Below are 22,651 nucleotides of genomic sequence, written 5' to 3' on the forward strand. Positions count from 1 at the left end.
ATAAGTGGAACAGCTAAAAAAAAAGGAGTTTTGGGTAAATTCATGCAAGGCTTGTAGAGCTTTTGTTATATTCAAGGATGAATGGAAAAACAAAAGTAAGGCAAAAAACCGAAAAGTCGCCTGCAATGACAACAATGTTCTTAATGGTAAGTACAAAAAAAAAGAAAAGAATAAAAGGAACTGCAAATGAAAGTAAAGGGGAATATTAAGCTTCAAACACACAGAAATTACTCTAAACCCTAGGAGCTCCTGCCCCCTCAAATCTTTGCACCTTATACCAAGGTTTAGTTCATGGTTAACATAAAAATGAACTGAAACCGATTCGAAAGCACACAAATTCATAGGAAAAGCGCCAACAAATATTTCAGGATGTATATTATATCCAGTTTAGTCAGGGGTGTCGTTTGGGAGGGAGGCAAGGTGGAGCAGTTGCTCCCCAAGTAACGTGGAGATAAAAATAACCATACATCCCTTGCCCCTTGACTATCCGGATATGGACCACTCTTGTCCCTCCCCCAATAAAAATGCTGGAAATTTGCCCCTGAATATAGTACTGCTTAAACTTTAACGTAAGGAGCGCAAGAAAACTTACTTTAATAAATATTAAACATATAAAAAAATTACCTTTGAGGCTACATTTGGTAGAAATTTAGAAGAATTGCATAGATTTATGGAAGGGTGTTAAACAACCTCAAAAAGAAGCCAGTAAAGATTTTTGGAACCCCTGAAAGGAATTGGTGATCATATATCTGAAAAAATTACTCGAGATGTATGAAAAATTTGGCCTTCGTGACGATAGTGTAGCCTGTCTTTTCTTACTACTGCACACAATACAGGGTTGATGCAAAGGGTATGTACCGAAATCAAAAGGAATTAGATTTGCAGAACTTTTGAAGTATGTGGGCTTAGCTTGACAAAAACTAATTTATGATATTGCTGAGAGAAGAAAGTTTCTTTCAAGGTTTTTTTTTAGAAAAACAACGAGTAAAATGGACAACTTGATTCAAAATCTCCTTGAAGACGGAAACCATCAAAGAGAAAAATGCAAAAAGTAATTGCAACTCTCAAACCTTTATCCCTTAGGTTAGTATCCAAACGACTTCAGTTTCACCGGCCCTACCTTGCTCTTCAACAAGCTGACAAAGAAAACATATGCAGTATACAGGGCTGTTTTGACTAAATAGCTGAATATTCTTCTGCAAAAACTTAAAGGAGTTAAACAGATTGTACAACTATTCAGAGTCATGTATGCTTGTGTCTAGGAATTTATTAGAAATACAAGGAGTTTTTTTTTTTTTTTTGACGAACATACTGCATAGGCTAACATGGAAATTACAATAAGAAAAATTAGAAACCAAACCAGCAAAGAAAATTGAAATATAACGATTAACTATCTTTTGATGGTATTGACCCGAGTCATCATGGTTGTACCAATTTTCGAAGGCTATGGCCCGTCATAGCCGCAGTTTTAAAAATGGGCTAAAAACAATTCGGGATAAAAACAGGTTGAATAACTTGTGTTGCGTTACTTGGTAGAATACTGCAGTGACATTTTAAAAAGCCAAGTGGATGCTGATGGTCAATAAAAGCGCAGGGAGATCAATGATCTGGCAGAAAGAAGCAGTCCCTGGTTGTTGAGCACCACAGAGAAGTTGTCATCAAGCAAATAGAAGAAGGAAATGCATTATTCAAAGTTGTTTAATATAACACAAATGTTGTGTACCGCATTAATATAATCAGCCTAAATATGTATTTGAGTGTCATTTCAAATTTTATAAACAAAAAATTCACCTGCTGTTACAAAACTGACTAGGGGTCTAAGCAAAATCTACAAATATTTAACGTTCAGTTATTTATTTTATGTAATGAAATATACTACACATGTACCGCAATGAATTCATTCAGAGGGTGCATTCTTTCAGCGATTATTAATATATTTGGGTTGGTTATGCGAACTTCAGTGTAAAATAAAAACAAGTTAAAAACTGGAACTTAAAAGAAAAAGAAATCACCATATTTATTGTTCGTTTAAATATTTTATACTTCTTCGATTTTCAAATGATTAAAAAAACGCGATTTAAATTTTAAAAGTAATAGGTCTTGATGGCGATCTTTACATTTTGTGTGAGCAAAAGTGTGTTTTTTCAAATAATATTTTTACATACATTTTCTTTTATAACAAAGGCGCCTCCTGATAATTCAGGGGGTATTCAACCTGCGTCAACCCACAGCTTTAAAAGCGGGGTTTTCATTTCATTGTAATTCAATTCATTATTGCTTTTCAAAGCTTACTTTACATTTATATTATTCCAGAACTATTAAAAAGTTTGTGAACCGTTTGATAAAGTTCAAACATAAAAATATACAAACTACATAATGCTCTACGTATATAGCTAGCGACTGAGGGCTTAAGTAAAAGGAAAAATGAAAAAAACTTTTCGCTATAAATGACTACTCCGCTTCCAGCTTCAATAATATCACTTCCAACCTCAGTTGTAATGGCACTGCCGAATAAAATGAGTCTCTGCAGTATTTGACAGGTATGTCCCGGGGCAAGAATCACGTTTACAGGATGTATGGCCTGTATTAGTAACACCAAAACCAATGTTATGAAATTTAGTTTCAATTCAGCAGGCCCAAGTTTCAGTCAACATTTTTTTTTCTCAATTTTTGGAAAACCTAAGCTAAGTGCCCTTAGAGCTGGATAATTTTTCGCCTTTTCTTTTTCATTTTGCTTGATAAATAACTTGCATCTATCAGATGACGTGTATTTTTTCACTTTTAGCTACGAAAACTTGGGTAAGTCAGCAGATCTGTTTTTTCATGAAACTATCTTTAAATGTACTGTGATCATTAATAACATAATCAGTCTCAAATTAAAAAAAACGTAAATAATTATTTTTTAGGATCATCTGATAGCACAATTCAGGACTTGAAAGTTGACTGTACTGCAAATGAAATGATTGTTCGGCTCATAACGAATGGTCCCTTTCATGGCATGGTTTACCCAAAAGGACTCACTCAGCATTCCTCTTGTCTTGCTGATTTCGATGAACTAACACCAGAGCCGTTGGTTTACAGACTGCCTTTAAGAAGTTGCAATACAATGTTTGTCGATGTGGTAAGTAAGTTAGTATATTTGAAATAAATTTGTCTTGTTGAGCCAATACAACAAAGTTTCTTTTTTCTCCGTTTTTTATCGAATGTGATTTTAGATTTTAAAACTAAAATAAAGACAGTGAAAAACTCTTTTTAAAAGAGTGAAACTAAATTAATTGTCACAGAATTTTCATGCTGCGAAATTTAACAACTCTTTCTGCTTTGATTAGAAAAAAGGTACTGCATGCCTATTATAAGGGAAGTTGCATTTAGAAAAGACGTTGTTTGGACCCAAGGGCCTCACTTTGGGCCTTCAGACATATTGACATTTCTGGGAAAACTCTGACTTTCAATAAGATGACAATTTTTGGATTGAACATAATTTTGGATCCCTAAATAATACTTGAGATGGCTTCAAATACTGTTTGTGAAATATGCACTTGGTTTGTTTTCGATTTCTTTGCTGCAATATTAGCTCTAAATTTCTAGCTATTAATATCACATTATCACCAAATATTAGCTTTGTGTAAGGCTTTGTGCAGTTTTAAGTAATTGGCTAAGGCTCTAAAGATCAGCCGAGCGTCTTTCTTTGAAATAAATTTTCGAACTGCACGATTTTTAGATTGAACATTGCTCAGTCTGCGAGAAGAAACATGCATCCCCACATTGCTTTGTGCATCGTCACGGCACCTAAAATACGTATCGGATAGGAGAGAAGTTTTGATGACTATTTGGTAAGGGATCAAATGCGATGTTGAATAAAGAGTAGTGAAAACAGTACTTGAGAAGGAAGGGTGAGGGTGTTGGTAAAGTCATAAGGAAGACAAAAACTTGATATGTGTATAAGTGATGAAAATCCAAGTCATAAGGAAGACAAAAACTTGATATGTGTATAAGTGATGAAAATCCATATAATCAATAGATTTTGGGTGGATTGGACTATAACACGAAAGGAATGACAACAAAAAAACCAAGAACCACCTGAATGCAAAAAAATAGCCAAGCCGAAAGACTAGCCGTAGTGTACATCTTTTGTCATATTGGAGATGAAAGGCTTAGAAGAGGAGCATATAATGTCTCTAGCTCAGTAGCATTAACACAACGAGGCAGTTCATATAGAAAACGTTCGGAATCATTGTACGCCACTTTGATTTCAAGTAAACCATGAATGGCGTGACAACAAACAAAAGACACCTTGAAAATATTAGTGTAAGTGCGAAAAAGAAGCATCTTTTTCTACTACAGTGCGAAAAGAAGAACTACTACAAAACTCTGGGGTACACTGGCCTCGAAGAATTGCGAATTTGAGCATCGCTAGGCAAATGCTAATTAAAGATGAACCATAGGTAAGTGAACTTTATCACAAATATCTGATTTTTCCGCATAGTATAACAGGCTGAATCAGTGGTGTCAAAGAGTATAGATGGCGGAAATATATATATTCAGTCTCAGACGAATCGTGCGAAATATTATGAATCAGGAGCAAAATTCTCGCAAATCTCAAGTAACACTGTTTTTTCAAATAATCTCAAGCAAATATCAAGAGTAGTAGGGCAAGTAGCCGATCTAACCAGGTCGTCAACATACTTCACATTGCTTAAGAAGACTGAGGCGACATGGCATCCTAGTCCAGCAGCTTCCATCCAAGTTAACTAATTATCTTATTACCAGGACTAGCAGCACATCATTAAAAAATGAAGTTGCCCTTAAGCTTGCTATTAAGAAAAACAAATAAAAAGATTAAAAGTTTGCTAGAAAATTAGAATAGCAGTTAATTTCTGGAAATTTTTTACCCTACTTGTTTTTTATTATTTTTCCATCTTTTTTTATGTCGATAATATTAAACAAACCTTTCTTTTTTTTAATAGGAAGATGGTATTGAATATCATAATATAATAGTAATTCAACCACACAAGAAGATTGTAACAAATCAAGGACGAGATTACCAAATACGGTGTCGCTACCAAACCCGAGACAGAAATGTTTTATCGGACTTTAGATTCAATTTAAGGTAATGCTGAGAATTATTTATTTATAAATAATACCTTATTGATGGTAGGTATTCGTTTTTAAGAAACAATTACTCCCCTTTCCCTGCTAATACCGAGTTTATTTACTGTTTATCTATAAACTGCCTCAGATTCTGTCTACTCCAATTCAACCATGAGGGCAGTTGTGGTGGAAAAACCATGTATTATAGTCATGGAAATGCTTATTGTGAAAGTTTGTCAAAAGCAGATCTTTATTGCGAAGCCAAAATGGTCTTGTTTGGTTTGGTTTCCACTACTGATGTGAATCTCATTTGCTCAGTAAAGCCTCTAATCTCAGCCAACAAACAGTTCGTGGCAACGAACTGTAAGCGAGGAGCATCTCAGCCCAATAGTGAACGAAACTTTAAAATACGGAATATTGATAACAGGAGGGACACCAAAAGAATTGGCTTTTTATTCTGATTCCAAATATGTGAAATTCATTAAGTTTAGTGCTACCGATCAGTATCTGTTACAGTGCCAAAATTGGCCTTGCAGGGCTTCCTGCTGAGCGCAGGGTTGATAGGACAACAATATATTCGGATTTGTCCTCGTCATTAACTCGTCAGATCACTTGTTAACTCATTAACGATCGTCAGATTCATCCTCGTCTTTAACTTCCATCTCTCCCAGTAAGCCCAAAACCAATTGCAATTTAAAAGGTAGACAAAGGATGGTACAATGGTAAAGGTAATATCAAATGAATAAATGGAACATGCGAGGGGTGTTAAAAAATAGACGCTTTTTTTTATTAAAAAAGAAAGTCACTGAACATTTATTCTAATTCGAATTTGACTTTATTGAACCTCACCTTACTATGTCTAATACTCTCTTGTCCGAAACTCTTGCCACGGTTGGAGTTACTTTGGTCCACAATTTTTTGTTCAGTGTGGACATTTCACTTCAAATGTATTTTCTTCTTTTGTTTATTTCAATTTTCTAATAAAATAATCAGGGTTCAAAAGAATCTAGGTTCTTTTGCTGGCTGATTATGACATTTTTTCTTTTTGCCATACTGATTGTCTAGGTTTAGGATGTAGTTTTGCCATAGCGGTGGTGGGTGGAGCTCGTCCGGAATGAAGCAGACCTTGGTCTGCTGACCACGTGCCACTGGATACGGGGGAATCCCCTAATTAAACGCTCCTCGTAAAGGGTGGCCTTGACCTCACAAGGTGGGTGGAGCCCACCCCAGGGACACTCAATAGTTAGACTCTAGCTAATCAGGTCCCAGGCCTAGGGTCGGTGGGGCTTGCGACCCTCCACCCGAACCTAATTGCAACGATTAGTGATGTTATTGCCTCGGATGATCGATCTTCTTTTTACCCTTCAAGACTTCAGCATGTCCCCGGACCGAAATTTGACTGTCATTTGAACTTTATTGACCAAGGTGGTCTTCGCCTGGCCACCTGGAATGTTCTGACCCTTAACTTCCCTGGAGCAAAGTCAATGCTTGCGCTAGAACTCAAGCGTTTTGGCGTGACTGTAGCAGGCGTAACTGAAGCTCGCCTTATAGGAAATGACTCTAAAGACATCGGTGAAGGCTATCACCTAATCTGGTCGGGTGACCAGAGAACCAAAACTAATGGAGTCGCACTTGTGCTTGACTCTCGGACCAGGAGGTGCCTCCTTTCTTACGAGCAAATTTCAGACAGGATACTAACAGCGCAAATCCAGCACAAACATGGAAAATGGACCATCATTGTCTGCTACGCCCCAATAAACCAAGCCTCAGATGAGGTGAAAGATCGTTTTTACGCCCAGCTGTCTAGCATCCTAGCAAAAGTATCCCCTCTTGATGTTTTAACCCTTCTTGGCGACTTCAACGGCACTGTCAGAGATACAGACGGTGACGGTTTGGAACAGTGTTCTAGGACCTGTAACACCCAACTGCTTGAATGACAATGGGCTAAGGCTCCTTCAGCTGTGCAACATACACGATCTCGTGATCACACTCTAATTATCGTGGAATCACACTCCTCTCTGTGCCCGGGAAGCTCTTCGTTATGACCCTCCTGGACCGCTGTACCACTTTCCTCAGAAGCCAACGAAGAATCCAGCAGGCTGGCTTTATGTCAGGAGGGTCCACCGTGGACCAAATATTCACAATGCGGCAGCTGATAGAAAAGACTCGAGAATTTCAACAAAAAGCATATGTTGCCTTTTTAGATTTCAAGGCTGCTTTCGATTCTGTCGACCGGCAATCACTCTGGCTCATATTGAAAACAACGGGACTACCAGCGAAGTACTGCAACCTTTTCGAGCGGCTCCACAAAGGGACTGAGAGCTGCGTGCAAGTCAATGGCAGACGCAGCTCATCTTTTGAAATCAATACTGGAGTCCGTCAGGGTTGTGCTGCTGCCCCAGAACTATTTAATTGTGTCATGGACTACATTATGGCTCGGACCATAAACCGCCTCCAGTTTGGGTTGCATTACGGTGATAGAGTACTTTCAGACGCTGACTATGCCGATGACCTTGCTCTTGTCTCCGATTCACCGTCGAATCTCACAGAAGCCCTACAAATTCTTGCTGATGAAGCCTTAAAGATAGGGCTGTCGATTAATTGGCAGAAGACAAAAGTGATGTTTGTTGAACCCCGTAATTCGCCGCGTCCCTTGCCAGTCCTAATGGTCGGTGACAAACCAGCTGAGATTGTTGAGGAATTTACATACCTTGACTCTATCCTCTCAAATGACGGATCAATCCTTAAAGATCTAATGCACCGAATCGCCAAAGCCTCAGCAGTAGTGGGAAGACTAAGCACCCTTTGGAGGAAACCTTCTATCAGCCGTAGGACCAAGATGCACATATACAATGCTTCGGTGGGATCCCTGCTTCTTTACGGAGCAGAAACTTGGCCAGCCACTCGGTCTGTGCTTAGCACCGTAAGTATAGCTCAAACAAAACACCTTCGCCGCATTGAAGGACTACGCTGGCACGATTTTGTTAGCAACGAGAACCTCCTGGCGTTAACTGGTCAAACGCCCTTCTCAGTCCAACTCGCCCAACGAACACTACACTGGTACGGACATCTCCTTCGCATGCCCCTCGACACTCCCGCACGAACGATTTTTGACTGTGATCCCATGCTGCACGGCGGGAAACGCCCAAGAGGTCGTCCCCCAACCAGATGGAAGGACACGACAGGTGCCTTCTTAGTCATGCCAAATATTCAGGAGGATGTCCACATCCTTGCAAGAGACCGGTCCAAATGGAGGCACCATGTAGCATCACTCTCGACGCTGGAAGCATTTCGGTAGGAGCATTAAGTCAAGTCAAGTAAGTCATACTGATTGTCTAGGTTTAGGATGTAGTTTTGCCATAGCTTGGTGAATTCCCAATATTTTAGGCTTGGATATGGTGAATTGGTGAATATGTTGGATATGGATAATGCTGAATTTCCACCCAACAATTGTGTGGAATAAGCAATGTTGCACTCTTTCGTGCCGCGTTGAACATTAGCTAGAAGACACCTCATATACTATTTGAGAATACGAATGTATGAATCTTTTTCACTCTCTCACCAAGTAAATCTCATTCTCTATCAGTAAAAGCCACACAGCAGATGAAAATTCCCCAAAGATCCAAATCGCTGTTGTGATGGAATTTAACAATAAACTAGCCAATATAGATAAAATGGGTCAGCTGGTAATTCCTCTATATTTTCACGCCTGTTTCATATTTGTCTATTCCACTTGAGATATTGATAATGAGGAATTCAGCAATTCTTTGCTAGATTTTAAGACATGTGGGTAAATTTAAAATAAACTAACATTAAATTAAAAATTAGAAATAAATCCCCAATAATATATGTCTCATTACTCTGTAATAGCTATAAATGCTACCCCAAGATAAATATATATATACACATAAAACAAGATAATCTTGTTTTTATATTTTTTTATGGTTGTTAACTCAGCTTCACATGGGATCGGATCAAAATTGCAGGATACCTTTCAATTTAATCCGGTTCAGAGTTTCAAAAGATATTTTGGAGTGACCTGATCTGTGCAGCCCCTAGACTCATGAGCCCAAAATTACGCAATATCTAATCTAAAATAGAAGCTTTATATACATTTCAATTTAAAGTAGGATATGTTACACCATACTAAAATCAGATTCATAGAAGGATTCTTTAGGGGCAGGGACAGGGAACGACCTTATGGGTAGGGAGTGACCTTACCGTGGAATCATGGGCCCAAAATTACGCAAATATCTTATCTAAAATAGAAGCTTTATATACATTTCACTAGGAAGTGGGATATGTTACACCATACTAAAATCAGATTCATACAAGGATTCTTTAAGGGCAGGGACAGGGAGTTACCTTAGGGATAGAGACTGACCTGCCTCTGGACTCTTGGGCCCAAAATTAAGCAAATATCTCATCTAAAATAGAAGCTTTATATACGTTTCAATAGGAAGTGGGATATTTTACACCAAACTAAAATCAGGTTTAGAGAAGGATTCTTTCACTGTGTGATTGGATGGCCCATGTTACAGTCTTTGGGTCCCAGCCCTCCTTCAAATCCTCCTCCCATTCTCATATATAGCTATGGTTTACCTATTTCTACTTATAATCATTCGGGTTTCTATAAAGAAACCATTTTAAAGTGAACAGTTGGTAAAAAAGTTTTGGTTTGGGTCTGCGACAAGTTTTATTGTTTCAAGGTTGAGGGGGGGGGCAATCCCCTTCAAAATGCTCAAAAAATTAAAGACAAAGACTTAGGCTTAGCACTAGTATTGTAGGTTACAGAGAACGTGACCGTTTTTCAATGTTTTTTTATAAATTAAAAACCTTAAATTACCGAGGAAAAAAAAATAATTTCTTTTTCATAGGATTCTCAGGTTCTCACTGAAAAAATATCTTGAAAAAAAGCTATCGATAGTTGTTACATGCCACGGGTACTAGACTACAATCAAACGTGCATTGTAAAATCCATCAAAGCTTTTTAATACCGTAACTTTATGTTATTTTCTAAAACTATAAGCAACCCTAACATAAAAACAAAGAAAAGTTCTTTTTTCGATAAAATAGTTCGTGGTAACGATCTAGTAAAGAGCGGCGCGGTTCAATAGTAACCGAATCTCTAAAAAAAAGAATTTTTGACATCAAAAGAATCGGCTTATTATGCTGATTCCGAATATATATAATGCATTAAGTTTAGTGTTACCCATCAACTTGTCCTAAATCAATTCAATTGTCAAAAATTTGTTCTATTTTCAAAAAAAGGCAGAAAACACCCACTAAAAGGTAAGGAGTCTTAACGAAAATCACACCATAAACTCAGTGTATCAGATAACACTACCGTAACGGTTTCAAGCTTTCACCTACACAAAAGTGGAATTTTCTTGTTTGTGGATCACGGATACGTGGTTATAAGCTAGCCCCCTGCCTCTGAGTCCATTCCACCAGTGTCGTCTAATAAGGATTTTGAGACAGCCATTTTTCAGCACAGTTCGAAGGTTCTATAACTATACTTTTGGTGATGATATTACCTTCCATAGTTCCTAGGGAAATGGCTGTAAGTTGCACAATTATGGTGATATGAGGAACCGTATCGAACCAATAGTCCTAGAAAATCGACAGAGGGCTCATTCGAACGGAAATTAAAAGTTCTAGTGTCTTTCAACGTCATCAAAAAGGTCGGAGGATATTTAGTTTGTCTGGAAAATTGAAATGTTACAAGTTCAAAAGCCTGTTATTATCCAGTTTTTTTCTTGAATCAAATTAAGAGTTATAACTTGAATTTCGACAAAAAGGTCGAAAACGGGTTGTGACGTTTCGGAAACATTTTCCAAGGAGGGGGATTTCCAACATGATTTGAAAACCCCCGCGAGAAAATTTCGTAGAGGATTTTCAGCAAGGATGAAATTGCCCGGGGGGCTATTTTCTAGGTGGGAGGGTGTGGGGTATTTTATGTGAGAAGAACTTTACTTTCAGGAATTTTCTGTGGGGGCGGAAATGTTCTATGGAAGGAAGATGGATTTAACGACATTATTCGAAAAACCATCGGAAATTCAATGAAAAAAAAATCAACTTAAAGTAAGGAGCAACATTAAACCTTAAAACGAACAGAAATTATTTCGTATATTAGGGATGTTTCCCCCTCTTTAATACCTTGCTCTTTACGCTAAAGTTTGACTCTTTGTCGTAACTCTACTCTTTAAAGTAGTAAAAACTTTAGCGTAAAGAGCGAAGTGTTGAGGAGGGGGTAGTCCCTTTTATTTACAGAATAATTTCTGTTGGTTATAAGTTTTGATGTCGCTCCTTGCTTTCAGTTAAAAAAAAACTTTTTTTTATTCAGTACAGAGCTAGTTTTTCTTAGAATTCTACAAATGAAAATATCACCAGTCACTTTGTTCGAAGCAATTTTTCAAAAAGTTATTGCATTAACCACAAAGCGTTAATTTATTTGATTTTTTAGTTTTAAACTCGCTCTTTACTTTCATTAGAGAAACATTGTTTAAAAAAAATTGATACCGTTTCAAGAATTGTTTTTTTTTATAATTTCGGTTTATATTTACAGTTGTTTTTATTTACCATTCAGCCCAATGAATGGTTTGATCTATAGTATAGAAAAAGACTTCGTTTGCCGTTTCATCTGAGGTATATAAACAAACGCACTTAACAATGATTTAATAACAAAGAAAAAAAAGAAAAAAAGGTTTCGAGACAGAAAACACGCAACTACTAAGCTACTCGGTTGATTGCTTCCTAACAATTCCCTCCTAGCGACGAATCATTATTATACCGTTATAAAAGCTTGCTTGGGAAATTAAACAGGTTTCAATGACTTGTTTATATTCGTAGAATTTTGTGATTTTAAATATTTTAGAATTCGTTGAGTTGCGGCCGAGATTTTAAGGGGTAAAGAAAGCTTATAGTATTTTTTGTTTTGGGATGTCGGAAGGATTTTGAGGGAAAGAGTCTCCCCTCCTCCCTCTGTACTCGTGTAGAGGTTGGTATGTTCTGAATTTCACTCTTTTTCCAGAGCAATTTTTTTTCCACTGCATAGTAAGAGTAAAAGAACATGACAATGATGAACATAAAAAAGAATATAAAACGCAGGTCTCCAAAAGGAACTAAAACTAGAAAATATGGATATTTTTCCCCTGAGAATTTATAAATATAATTGAAAACGAGAGGTGCAAAAACAAATTGGGTTCTGCAGAAAATTTATAACAAATTGATCCAGTTGTAAATTCATATATGAAAAAAGTCAGTGATTCGAAGAAAAGAAGTTTAAAAGATAAAGTAATTTAAAGCCCAATCCGCCTCGCGCCCCTCTCTTTCACTTAAATTCATAGATTCTTGAGAGAAAAAATATTTTCAACTTTTTAGTAGATTTTTTATTATTTTTTAATTATTTTTATTATTTTTTACTTTGAATTTTTGGAAACTTAGAATTATTTTGGGACGCCTAGAATCTCGTGGTACGGTTCCGAAAATTTTAAGAATGATGTGTTATCTGGTATTACGTTATAATTCATGTTGTCAGTGAAACCATACAATACATCATGCCACAGCCATCACATCTGGTCTTTTGAGACACAGATGCTCTGGCAGACAATACTCAGATATGCTATTGGAGTTGCTAACACCTTTTCTGGCTTCATTCCGAGAATGTGCATCCTGATTTCCGAGGATTTCTTGGCATGTTGCCAAGAATTTTAAGAATGATTTGTTATCTAGTATTGTGTAAGCATTCATGTTGTCAGTGAAACAATACAATAGATCCTGTGACAGCCATCACATCTGATCTTTTGTGATAACAACTGAGTCAACGACATTTTTAACTTCTAAGCACTTTTTCGATGATCTTATGTAATTTTTTTGGGAACTTAAAATAATTTTTTTCTGTTTTGGACATAGAATTTTTGGGGACTTGTAAATATTTTGGGATAACGAGAATTTCTTGGAATGTTTTCGAGAATTTCAAGAATGATGAGTTTTCTGGTATTGCCAAATCATTCTGGTTTTTGAGAATTCCATGATATGTTTCTGGCTATTTCAAAAACAATGGATTATGTGGTGAGTCAACGACATTTCTAACTTCTAAGCAGTTTTTTTATTGATTTTATGAAATTTATGGTTTTTTTGGGACTTCAATTTTTTTTTGGACATAAGATTTTTGGGGACTTGCGATTATTTTGGGACACCGAAAATTTTTTGGTATGTTTCCGAGAATTTCAAGAATGATGAGTTATCTGGTATGGCCTAATCATTCTGCTTTTTGAAAATTCTATTGTACGTTTATGATAATTTTAAGAACAATGGATTCCCTGGTATTGCGTGATAATTCATGTTGTCAATGAGACAATACATATGGAGATTCGTGGTATGTTTCCGAGAATTTCTTGAATGATACGTTACCTCGTATTGTGTAATCATTCATGTTGTCAGTGAATGAATTTTGCGTGATTTTTGCATGTTTCTGAGATGTTTCTGAGAATTTTATGAATGATATTGTTATTGCGCAATCATTCATGTTGTCTTTGAAGCAATACAATACATCCTGTGACACCCCTAACATGTGGTCATTTGTTTTGGGAAATCAACAATCTCTTGGTGTGTTTCCGAGAATTTCAAGAATGATGCATTATCTGGTATTGTGTAATTATTCTAGTTTTCGAGAAAATCATGGCATGCCTCCAATAATTTCAAGAATGATGGGTTATCTGGTATTGCATAATCATTCATGCTTTCAGTGAAACAGTAAAATAAATCCTGTGACAGCCCTCACATCTGGTATTTTGAGATAACAACTGAGTCAATAATATTTTTAGCTTCTAAATAGTTTCCATTTGGTTTTATGAAATTTACGGTTTTTCTTGGGGGATTTATAAATATCTTTGTTTTTTGGACATCATTCCAAGAATATCCATCCTTCTTTCCGTGAATGACTTGGTGTCTTTCCGAGAATTTCAAGGATTATACGTTATCTGGTATTGCGTTATCATTCATGTTGCCAGTGAATTCCACAAAATCAATGGAAAACTGCTTAGAAGCTAAAATGCTGTTGACTCAGTTGATATCTCAAACACCAGATGTGAAGGCTGTCAAAGGATATATTGCATTGTTTCACTGACAGCATGAATGATTCCGCAATACCAAATAATGCATCATTCTTGAAATTCTCGGTAACATGCCATGAAATTCTCTGAAATTAGAACGATTACGCAATACAGAGCTGTATTGCAACAGAGTTTCTTGTCTTTGAACTGGAGATCACCTCCAATGATACAATCCAAGTTGGTCCCGCCACAATCTCATTTTTCAGTTCATTTAGGTATTCTTCCATTTGGAACTTCAATTAAATCCCAATTTTGAAAAAGAAACTATGAAAATCTTCTGGTCTTCTCGCCAGGGTAAAGGATCAGTTGGATAAGATAACCCTTGGTCGGCTTTATAATGTGTTTTTTGCACCGCATCTGTTGTTTTTGACACCTGCTTGGAAATTTTTCTCTGTATCTGAAAAAAAGGCGAATCCGATCGCTGTTCCTTAGGTTCTGCAAGTATTTTCTTAGTATCCCCATTTGGACTCATAATAGTTATATTTTGTGACGGTATGGTGTTTTTGAGATTTGTCCAAAAATGGACGATCTGTCTCATAGATTTGCTTACTGCTGCAACAGAATTATCGTTTTCCACCTGACTTGCCTCCTATCAAGTACCTAGAGTTGCTAGCTGTGAAAACTTACTATGCTTAATCCATATAATAGATCATGAAGAAGACAATGGATAAAAGGTTTATTCAGTTATTTTTATGTAATGTGCAGAAGGAAGCTGGAGTGAGTTTGAAGAGCAAAATTGGTACCGGCCGGGCTATAGGCCTTAAACTTCTGGGGAAGGGCAGCTCAAGTACCTGCACTTCCCACAACACTTCATTCTTTGGTAACTGATCGGAGGATATTTTATTTTTAATAAAGAAGAGTTTTAAAGTGTTTGAAGTTGTCCAAAATTTTACGTGTTCTTTTTTTCTTTTTTGTGCCCTTTTCGTTTTTCTTTTCATTTTTTCATCCTCTTCTTTTGTGTACTTGTGTTTTATACTGAGGGTAGCAAAAAATTATAATCATTGTTGTTAATACCAGATAACGCATCATTCTGGAAATTTTCACAAACAGGCAAAGAAATTCCCGGTGTCCCAAAATATTTCCAAGTCCCCAAAAGATCTAAGTAGAAAAAATAATAATTCTAGATATCGAAAAGACCCATAAATTTAAAAAATCATTAGAAAACTGCTTAGAAGCTAAAAAATTTTGACTCAGTTTTTATCTCAAAGCAGCACATCTGAGGGCTGTCAAAGGATGTTAGAAGCTAAAAGTGCTGTTGACTTATTTGTTATCTCAAAGACCAGATGTGAGGGCTGCCACAGGATGTATTGTATTGTTTCACTGACACCATGAATGATTACGCAATATAAGATAATGGATCATTCTATAAATTATTGGTGTCCAAAAATAATTCGCCAATAAATTCCCAATATGTCCCAAAAAATTCGAAGTCCCCCAAGATAAACCGTAAATGTCATAAAATCAATAGAGGACTGCTTAGGAGCTAAAAATGTTGTTGAATCTGTCTCAAAAGGCCAGATGTAAGGGCCACGACAGGATGTATTGTATGGTTTCACTGACAACATGAATGATTACGCAATACCATAAGTCCCAAAAAAGCAACAAATTTCATAAAAATCAGTGAAAAACTCCTTAGAAGCTAAGAACATTGTTGTCTCAGTTGTTATTTTCAAAAGACCAAATGTGAGGGTTGTCACAGGATTTATTATATTGTTTCACAGACAACATGAACGATTACGCAATATCAGATAATGTACCGTTCTTGAAATTCTCGGAAACATGCCATGAAATTCAAGAAAACTAAGATGCATGTTCTTAGAATGAAGGCAAAAAGGTGCTAAAAACTCAAACAGTACATCAAAGTGTGGACTGCCACAGTATCTATTTCTTAAATGACCAGACTTGAGGGTTGTCATAGGATGTATTGGATTATTTCACGCTTCATTCTTGAAATTCTATGAGACAAGCCAAGCATTTTTCAGAAACCATGATGCATATTCTTGGAATGATGCCAAAAAAGGTGTTTGTAACTCCAATAATACATCAGAGTATGGGTTGCAACAGTATCTGTGTCTAAAAAGACCAGATGTGAGGGCCGTCAAAGGTTGTATTCTATGATTATTGCAGTTTTTCTGCTGCAAATTTTTTTGAATAATTACGCATGAATAATAACATGAATAATTACGCAATACCGGATAACGCATCATTCTTAAAATTCTCCGAAACCTATCAGGACATTCTCGGGGTCCCAAAATAATTCTCAGTCCCCAGAAATAATTCTGAAATAATTCTGAAGTCCAGAAAAAAAATTCTAAGTTCAGAATTACATTTATTCCAAAATAAGTCCCAAGAAAATTTCACGTCCTAAGAAAATTCTAAATCCCGAAAATTCAGCCCAAAAAATCATACTGAAAAGAAGTTAAAAATTTTAAGGCTAAAGAAGAATGGTTGGGGGGGACAAAAAGTCGAAGGGTGGGGGCATGTGGCCTCTGGAGGTGGACTTGGGGCCCTGGAGGGGACTCGGTGCCTTGGTGGGGGGCATTGGGTCCTGGATGGGAATATGGGGCCCAGACTCTTTCGCAAGCCCTTTAATGAAAAATTAGTGTGCTCTCCTAAAGGAACAACCATGATTAGAAAAACTGTGTTTACTTTCAAGAACTTTTTTTGTTTTCTAGGTTTTAAAAAATATATAAGAATAACCGCGCAAAAAGATCTTTTTTTGCTAAAACAAGGTTTTAAACATAGTTTTTGCTTTGCATATCTCTTAAACTTTCCCTTTAAAAAAAAACTGCAATTTTGTTACATAAGGAGAGCATTTTCCATCGAGTATATTAACTCTGGTGTCTTTTAGGAGCTGTACGTGAGATAATCTGAAATAATATCTTGTATCAAATTTATTTTGATTTTAGAAACCAAGGGACATTAGAAGAATTTAAAATCTGTAGATAATTTTATTTGCGGAAATTCGCATGATTATTGCAGTTTTTCTGCTGCAATTTTTTTTTAACTTCTCATAACTAAGTATTTTTGTTCCATGAACTTTAATATTTTAGAAGAACTGATCATTTGAAATTAAAGTTACACCATTGGTCGAAAAGTCTACGCAGGGTAATTAAAGTCCCCCACCTCGAACACTAAGGAATATCACTTTTTTCGCATGGAAGCACTGAAAAGTCTCTTTTTTCCTTTTCTTCTTTATTTATTTGCCGCTAGGAGGGGGGGGTAGAATGTGAATACCTATCTAAAAAAAACTATCTTAACCAGGATCTGGACGGGGGTTACAACAGGCCCAAAGAAGAGTCTTACCCACTATAATAATACCTCTTGTTTTACAGTGTTTTCATTATATGTCTCCTACTGTTCCCAATCATGTGTTTATTACGTGTTGGAAATTTATGACAATAAGATTCTCTAGAACATTAAGTTCTATTCTCATTTGATACGAATTTTGAATGCCCTGTTCAAACATAAATCTACATGAAAGCACGCTGATGCGATCAAGAGCTTAGAATTGACGCTTTCAAACATCTCTCTAAGATGTTGCAGTTTCCTACAACATACAGCAGTTTCAATTGGGGACAGGGGACCTGTTCCTTTGAGATCTTTTCCCCTCTGGATTTTGAAAAACGTGTTTTGGTAGTGTTTTCATTGGAAAATGGTCTTTTCTGGCATTTTCGTTGAAAAATCTTAAAAAGCAATAAATTGGGTCCCTCCCAGATATCGAAAAATACATTTTGAATCCCTCCTTAAATTTTTGTGAATAGACACCAGTAAGTATATCCATTAAAACTACCCTAATTCTATTAGTCAGCAGACGGCTTACAAAACTTAATAAGGGGGCTGGGAAGGGGACTTTATAAGACGGGGAAGGTGAACCTCGTATTTAGGGTTTTCGATCATGAAGATTATGATAGTACCCTTTTATTGCTTACCAAACTTTCCACCCCAGAAAGGGCGCCCAAAGTGTAATTTTTCTGGTGCCATATGACACTTTATAATGGTAATACAAAATCAAAATTAAAAAATCAAGTAGATACAAAAATTATCTTTAAAGTGATTCCCTCTCTGTGATGTATCGGTGTCCCATTATGGGTGGAGACACAAAGAGAGAATATGGGACATACCAGTGCTTTCCCTGCAATAATTGAATTTCCTTGTTGTTTAAGGCAGTGAGGGGAGTAATTTTTTTATGGGCTTTCGACAATGCCGATTTCAATGGTGTATTTTTTTCGATCGGGTCTCATTTCCTGGGGGTTCCTTACTCCTTTTCAAAATTCCCGTAAATTTTTGTTCATAATAACATTTTACCATTAAGATTAATCATAATAATAGTTAAAATGCATGAGTCAGCAACAAATGGCAATTTTTCTCAATTTTAAACTTTTTTTCATTTTAAACTTTTCTTACTATGGGCTGTGGTTCGCTCTTTGCTAGGTTGCATCTGTTGCTTCAACCATGAAAGATAGTGGATGCAAAAAAATGTAAAAAGTGAAATAACTACATTTTTAAGTGTTTTTTCCGCAGTCAAATTTTTTTTGGAAGAATAGAAAGATAAGTCTACGAGTTAAGATTAGAATATTGGAAGCGACGGTGGTCAAGTATGGTTCTTAAACATGGGAGCTTCGACAGGCTGGGGAATATTGGTTCAATATTTTCTGGAAGAATTGTCTAGGGATTATGATACTCGTTTGATTGATAGCATATCAAACAACCAGCTTTACGAAAACAATGGTTCGATTCCAGTTTCTGGAAAGAAAGCTGAAGATAGCTAGCTCATGTTCTACGTATGAAGGCAGATTACCAAAAGATTATGCTTTATGGTCTTTCATCTGAGGCCGAACGAATGCAGATTGTCACCTAATTGAGTGGAAAGCATAAGAAAGGATTGAAAGGAAATTGAAGCTTCATAGTATAGGGTAAAGAGTAAATACTTGAATCAAATCTCTCGTGGAAGAGCACGAGAACCTGTATTGGTCTCAGGTAGCCTAGTGTGGTTGTCAGTTGCAGGAGAAGTGTTCTGATTAGATATCGTAGTACTTATCTGTTAGCCAGTATACATTCGAGAATTTGGATATCCAGGTACGGGGTTGAAACAACTGACACGCTTTGGGGGTAGATAGGAAAAACAGGATATATATAATTTGGGCTGTATATTTTCACCTTAGGAGGGGTGGGGGTTAAGTATACCGGGCATGCATGCAAAATGTAACTTAGCATAACCGAAATTCCAACTAAATATTTATTAAAATATAGCTACAATGTAATTTTCCACAGAGCCGAAGCTAATTTTCTCCGTATACAAACAGCAATTGATCAGTTGTCTGATTTTATAGATCCAAATCCTCGAGTATATACTGGCTAACTTTAAGCGTTATTTACTGTAAATTATTTGGTGGATACATTTGGTGGATACTTTTGGTGGATACAAATTTCTAACACCGAACCTCTGCTTATTCTGAAATAACCATGGAAACCTTTTTAACGCACCCCTATCCCCTCATCCATTTAAATTCCTGAGGATCCAGTATATATTAACTGGTCATTAAGGAAACATGCTACATGCTATTTCAAAGTGTCAAAAAGACCATTCCTTATAGTTCTACTTTTCTAAATCTTCAAAGCCTTTTTTTCCTTCACTTTGCAAAATTTTGATACACGGAAAGACAAGCAGCTTTCTAAGAACCACTGGTACATTTTGAAAAGTCTTAAAGCAGTTAAAAGGATGTTGCCATTGAATATCACAAAGTCTGCTTTATGTCTACGTACTGAAGTAATTAAATAAAGACCATGGCTATTAGTAACACTTTACACGGAACTTTTCTCTATTAGGTCAATCCAACCTTTTTCTTTTGATTAGATAAAAAAACAAGTTTTTTCAACGGAAAGTAAGGAGCAACATTTCAACTTAAAACGGACAAAAATTACTTCGTATATGAAATGGGTTGTCCCCTCCGCAGTCCCACGCTCTTTACGCTAAAGTTTGACTCTTTGCCACAATTCTACTTTTTAAAACAACTAAAACTTTAGCGTAAAGAGCGTGGGACTGCGGAGGGGACAACCCATTTCATATACGGAGTAATTTCTGTTCGTTTTAAGTTTTAATGTCGCTCCTTACTTTCAGTTAAAAAACTAGTTTTTTTTATTTAATTTCTGAACGTTTTTGAATTAATGCATGTTTGATTTTGGCTCTCCGCACATAAATTATTGAAATGAAATTAGTATATTAATTTTTTTTTGGCTAAATGGCTTTCTCTTAGTTTTGATCAGACGATTTTGAGAAATAAGGGGTGGGGAAGGAGGCCTAGCTGCCCTCCAATTTTTCGGTTACTTAAAAAGGCTACTATAACTTTTAATATTCAATGAACGTTTTTATTAGTAAAAAATATACGTAACTTAAGAATTAACTTACGTAACAAACTTTTATATTCTTATATTTTTATTATGTGTACGAGGGGGTTTGTACCCTCGTTAATACCTCGCTCTTTACACTAAATCGTAAGTTTTGTTCCAATTCTTTAAGAATGACCCCTGAATCAAATAGGCCGTTGAATAAATAGTTGAAATCACTAAAAATATTTTAGCATAAAGAGCGAGGTATTTATCTCCTCCTAAATACCTCGCTCTTTATGCAAAAGTATTTTTAGAGCCCTTCATATGCGTAATAATCTCTGTTTGTTTTAAATTTCAATGCTATTCCTTACTTTCATTTGAAAAAACGTTTTCATGTTTATTTTTTCATTGTTTTTTTTTATAGTAATGCTAGAAAATCCTGCGCCCTTTTCATTGAATTTTTTTCAACCATGGCATATTTCTCCAAGGAAAGATCCTCCCACATAGCCCCCTCCCTCAACCCTACCCCCAAAACCAAAAAAATCCCCCTGAAAACGTCTGTACACTTCCCAATAACCATTATTATATGTAAACACTGGTTGAAGTTTGTAACTTGCAACCCCTCCCCCAGGGACTGTGGGGGAGTAAGTCATCCCCAAAAACATAGTTATTAAGATTTTCGACTATGCCAAACAAAATGGCTATCTCAAAATTTTGATCCGTTGACTTTGGGAAAAAAATGAGCGTGGGAGGGGGCCTCGATGCCCTCCAATTTTTTTGGTCACTTAAAAAGGGCACTAGAACTTTTCATTTCCGTTAGAATGAGCCCTCTTGCGACATTCTAGGACCACTTGGTCGATACGATGACCCCTGGGAAAAAAAACAAAAAAAAAAAAACAAAAAAACAAACAAATAAACACGCACCCGTGATTTGTCTTCTGGCAAAAAATGCAAAATTCCACATTTTTGTAGATAGGAGCTTGAAACTTCTACAGTAGGGTTCTCTGATACGTTGAATCTGATGGTGTCATTTTCGTTAAGATCCTACGACTTTTAGGGGGTGTTTCCCCCTATTTTCCTAAATAAGGCAAATTTTCTCAGGCTCGTAACTTTTGATGGCTAAGACTAAACTTGATGAAACTTATATATTTAAAATCAGCATTAAAATGCGATTCTTTTGATGTAGCTATTTATATCAAAATTCAATTTTTTAGAGTTTTGGTTACTATTGAGCCGGATCGCTCCTTACTACAGTTCGTTACCACGAACTGTTTGATTAGATAAAAAAACAAGTTTTTTCAACGGAAAGTAAGGAGCAACATTTCAACTTAAAACGGACAAAAATTACTTCGTATATGAAAGAGGCTGCTTCCTCATCAACGCCCCGGTCTTTACGCTAAAGTATGGCTCTTTCTCTTAACTCTACTTTTTAAAACAGTAAAAAACTTTAGCGCAAAGAGCAGGGTGTTGATGAGGAAGCAGCCCCTTTCATATACGAAGTAATTTTTGTTCGTTTTAAGTTTTAATGTCGCTCCTTACATTCCGTTAAAAAAAACTTGTTTTTTTTAATTTAATTTCTGAACGTTTTTGAATCAATGCATGTTTTGATTTTGGCTTTCTGCAGATGAATAATTAAAACGAAATTTGCATATTTATTTTTTTGGCTGTTTGGCTATCTCATAGTTTTCATCGAATGATTTTGAGAAAAAAGGAGTGGGGGAGGAGGCCTAGTTGCCCTCCCATATTTTGGTTACTTAAAAAGGCAACTGGAACTTCTATTTTTTACGAATCTTTTTATTAGTAGAAGATATACGTAACTTACAAATTAGCTTACGTAACCAACTTCTGTATTCTCATGTTTTATTACGTATATGAAGGGGTTTACCCCCTCGTCAGTACCTCGCTCTTTACACTAAAGCTTAAAATTTGTCCCTATTTTTTAGGAATGACCCCTGAATCACAAAAGCCGTAGAATAAATAGTTGAAATGACTAAAAATGCTTTTTGCGTAAAGAGCAAGGTATTAGGAGGAGGTGAGCCCATCATATGCGCAATAATTTCTGTTCGTTTTAAGTTTTAATGCTTCGCCTTACTTTAAGTTGAAAAAACTTTTTC

General features: G+C 36.2%; 2 protein-coding genes across 3 annotated transcripts in view; both read left to right on the plus strand.

Moving 5' to 3' along the window:
* Positions 1-22,651, plus strand: part of LOC136037995 (UDP-N-acetylglucosamine transporter-like) — a 446,903-nt gene that overhangs the window by 270,154 nt on the left and 154,098 nt on the right. The window lies entirely within an intron of this gene.
* Positions 1-22,651, plus strand: part of LOC136037993 (cuticlin-4-like) — an 85,175-nt gene that overhangs the window by 33,707 nt on the left and 28,817 nt on the right. The window contains exons 4-5 of the mRNA XM_065720897.1: positions 2,907-3,121; positions 4,968-5,110. Of these exons, the coding sequence (XP_065576969.1) occupies positions 2,907-3,121; positions 4,968-5,110 (358 nt within the window). The remainder of the gene's footprint in view (positions 1-2,906; positions 3,122-4,967; positions 5,111-22,651) is intronic.

The sequence above is a fragment of the Artemia franciscana genome, chromosome 17 (genome assembly GCF_032884065.1).
Source record: "Artemia franciscana chromosome 17, ASM3288406v1, whole genome shotgun sequence".
In the NCBI taxonomy this organism is placed as follows: Eukaryota; Metazoa; Arthropoda; class Branchiopoda; order Anostraca; family Artemiidae; genus Artemia; species Artemia franciscana.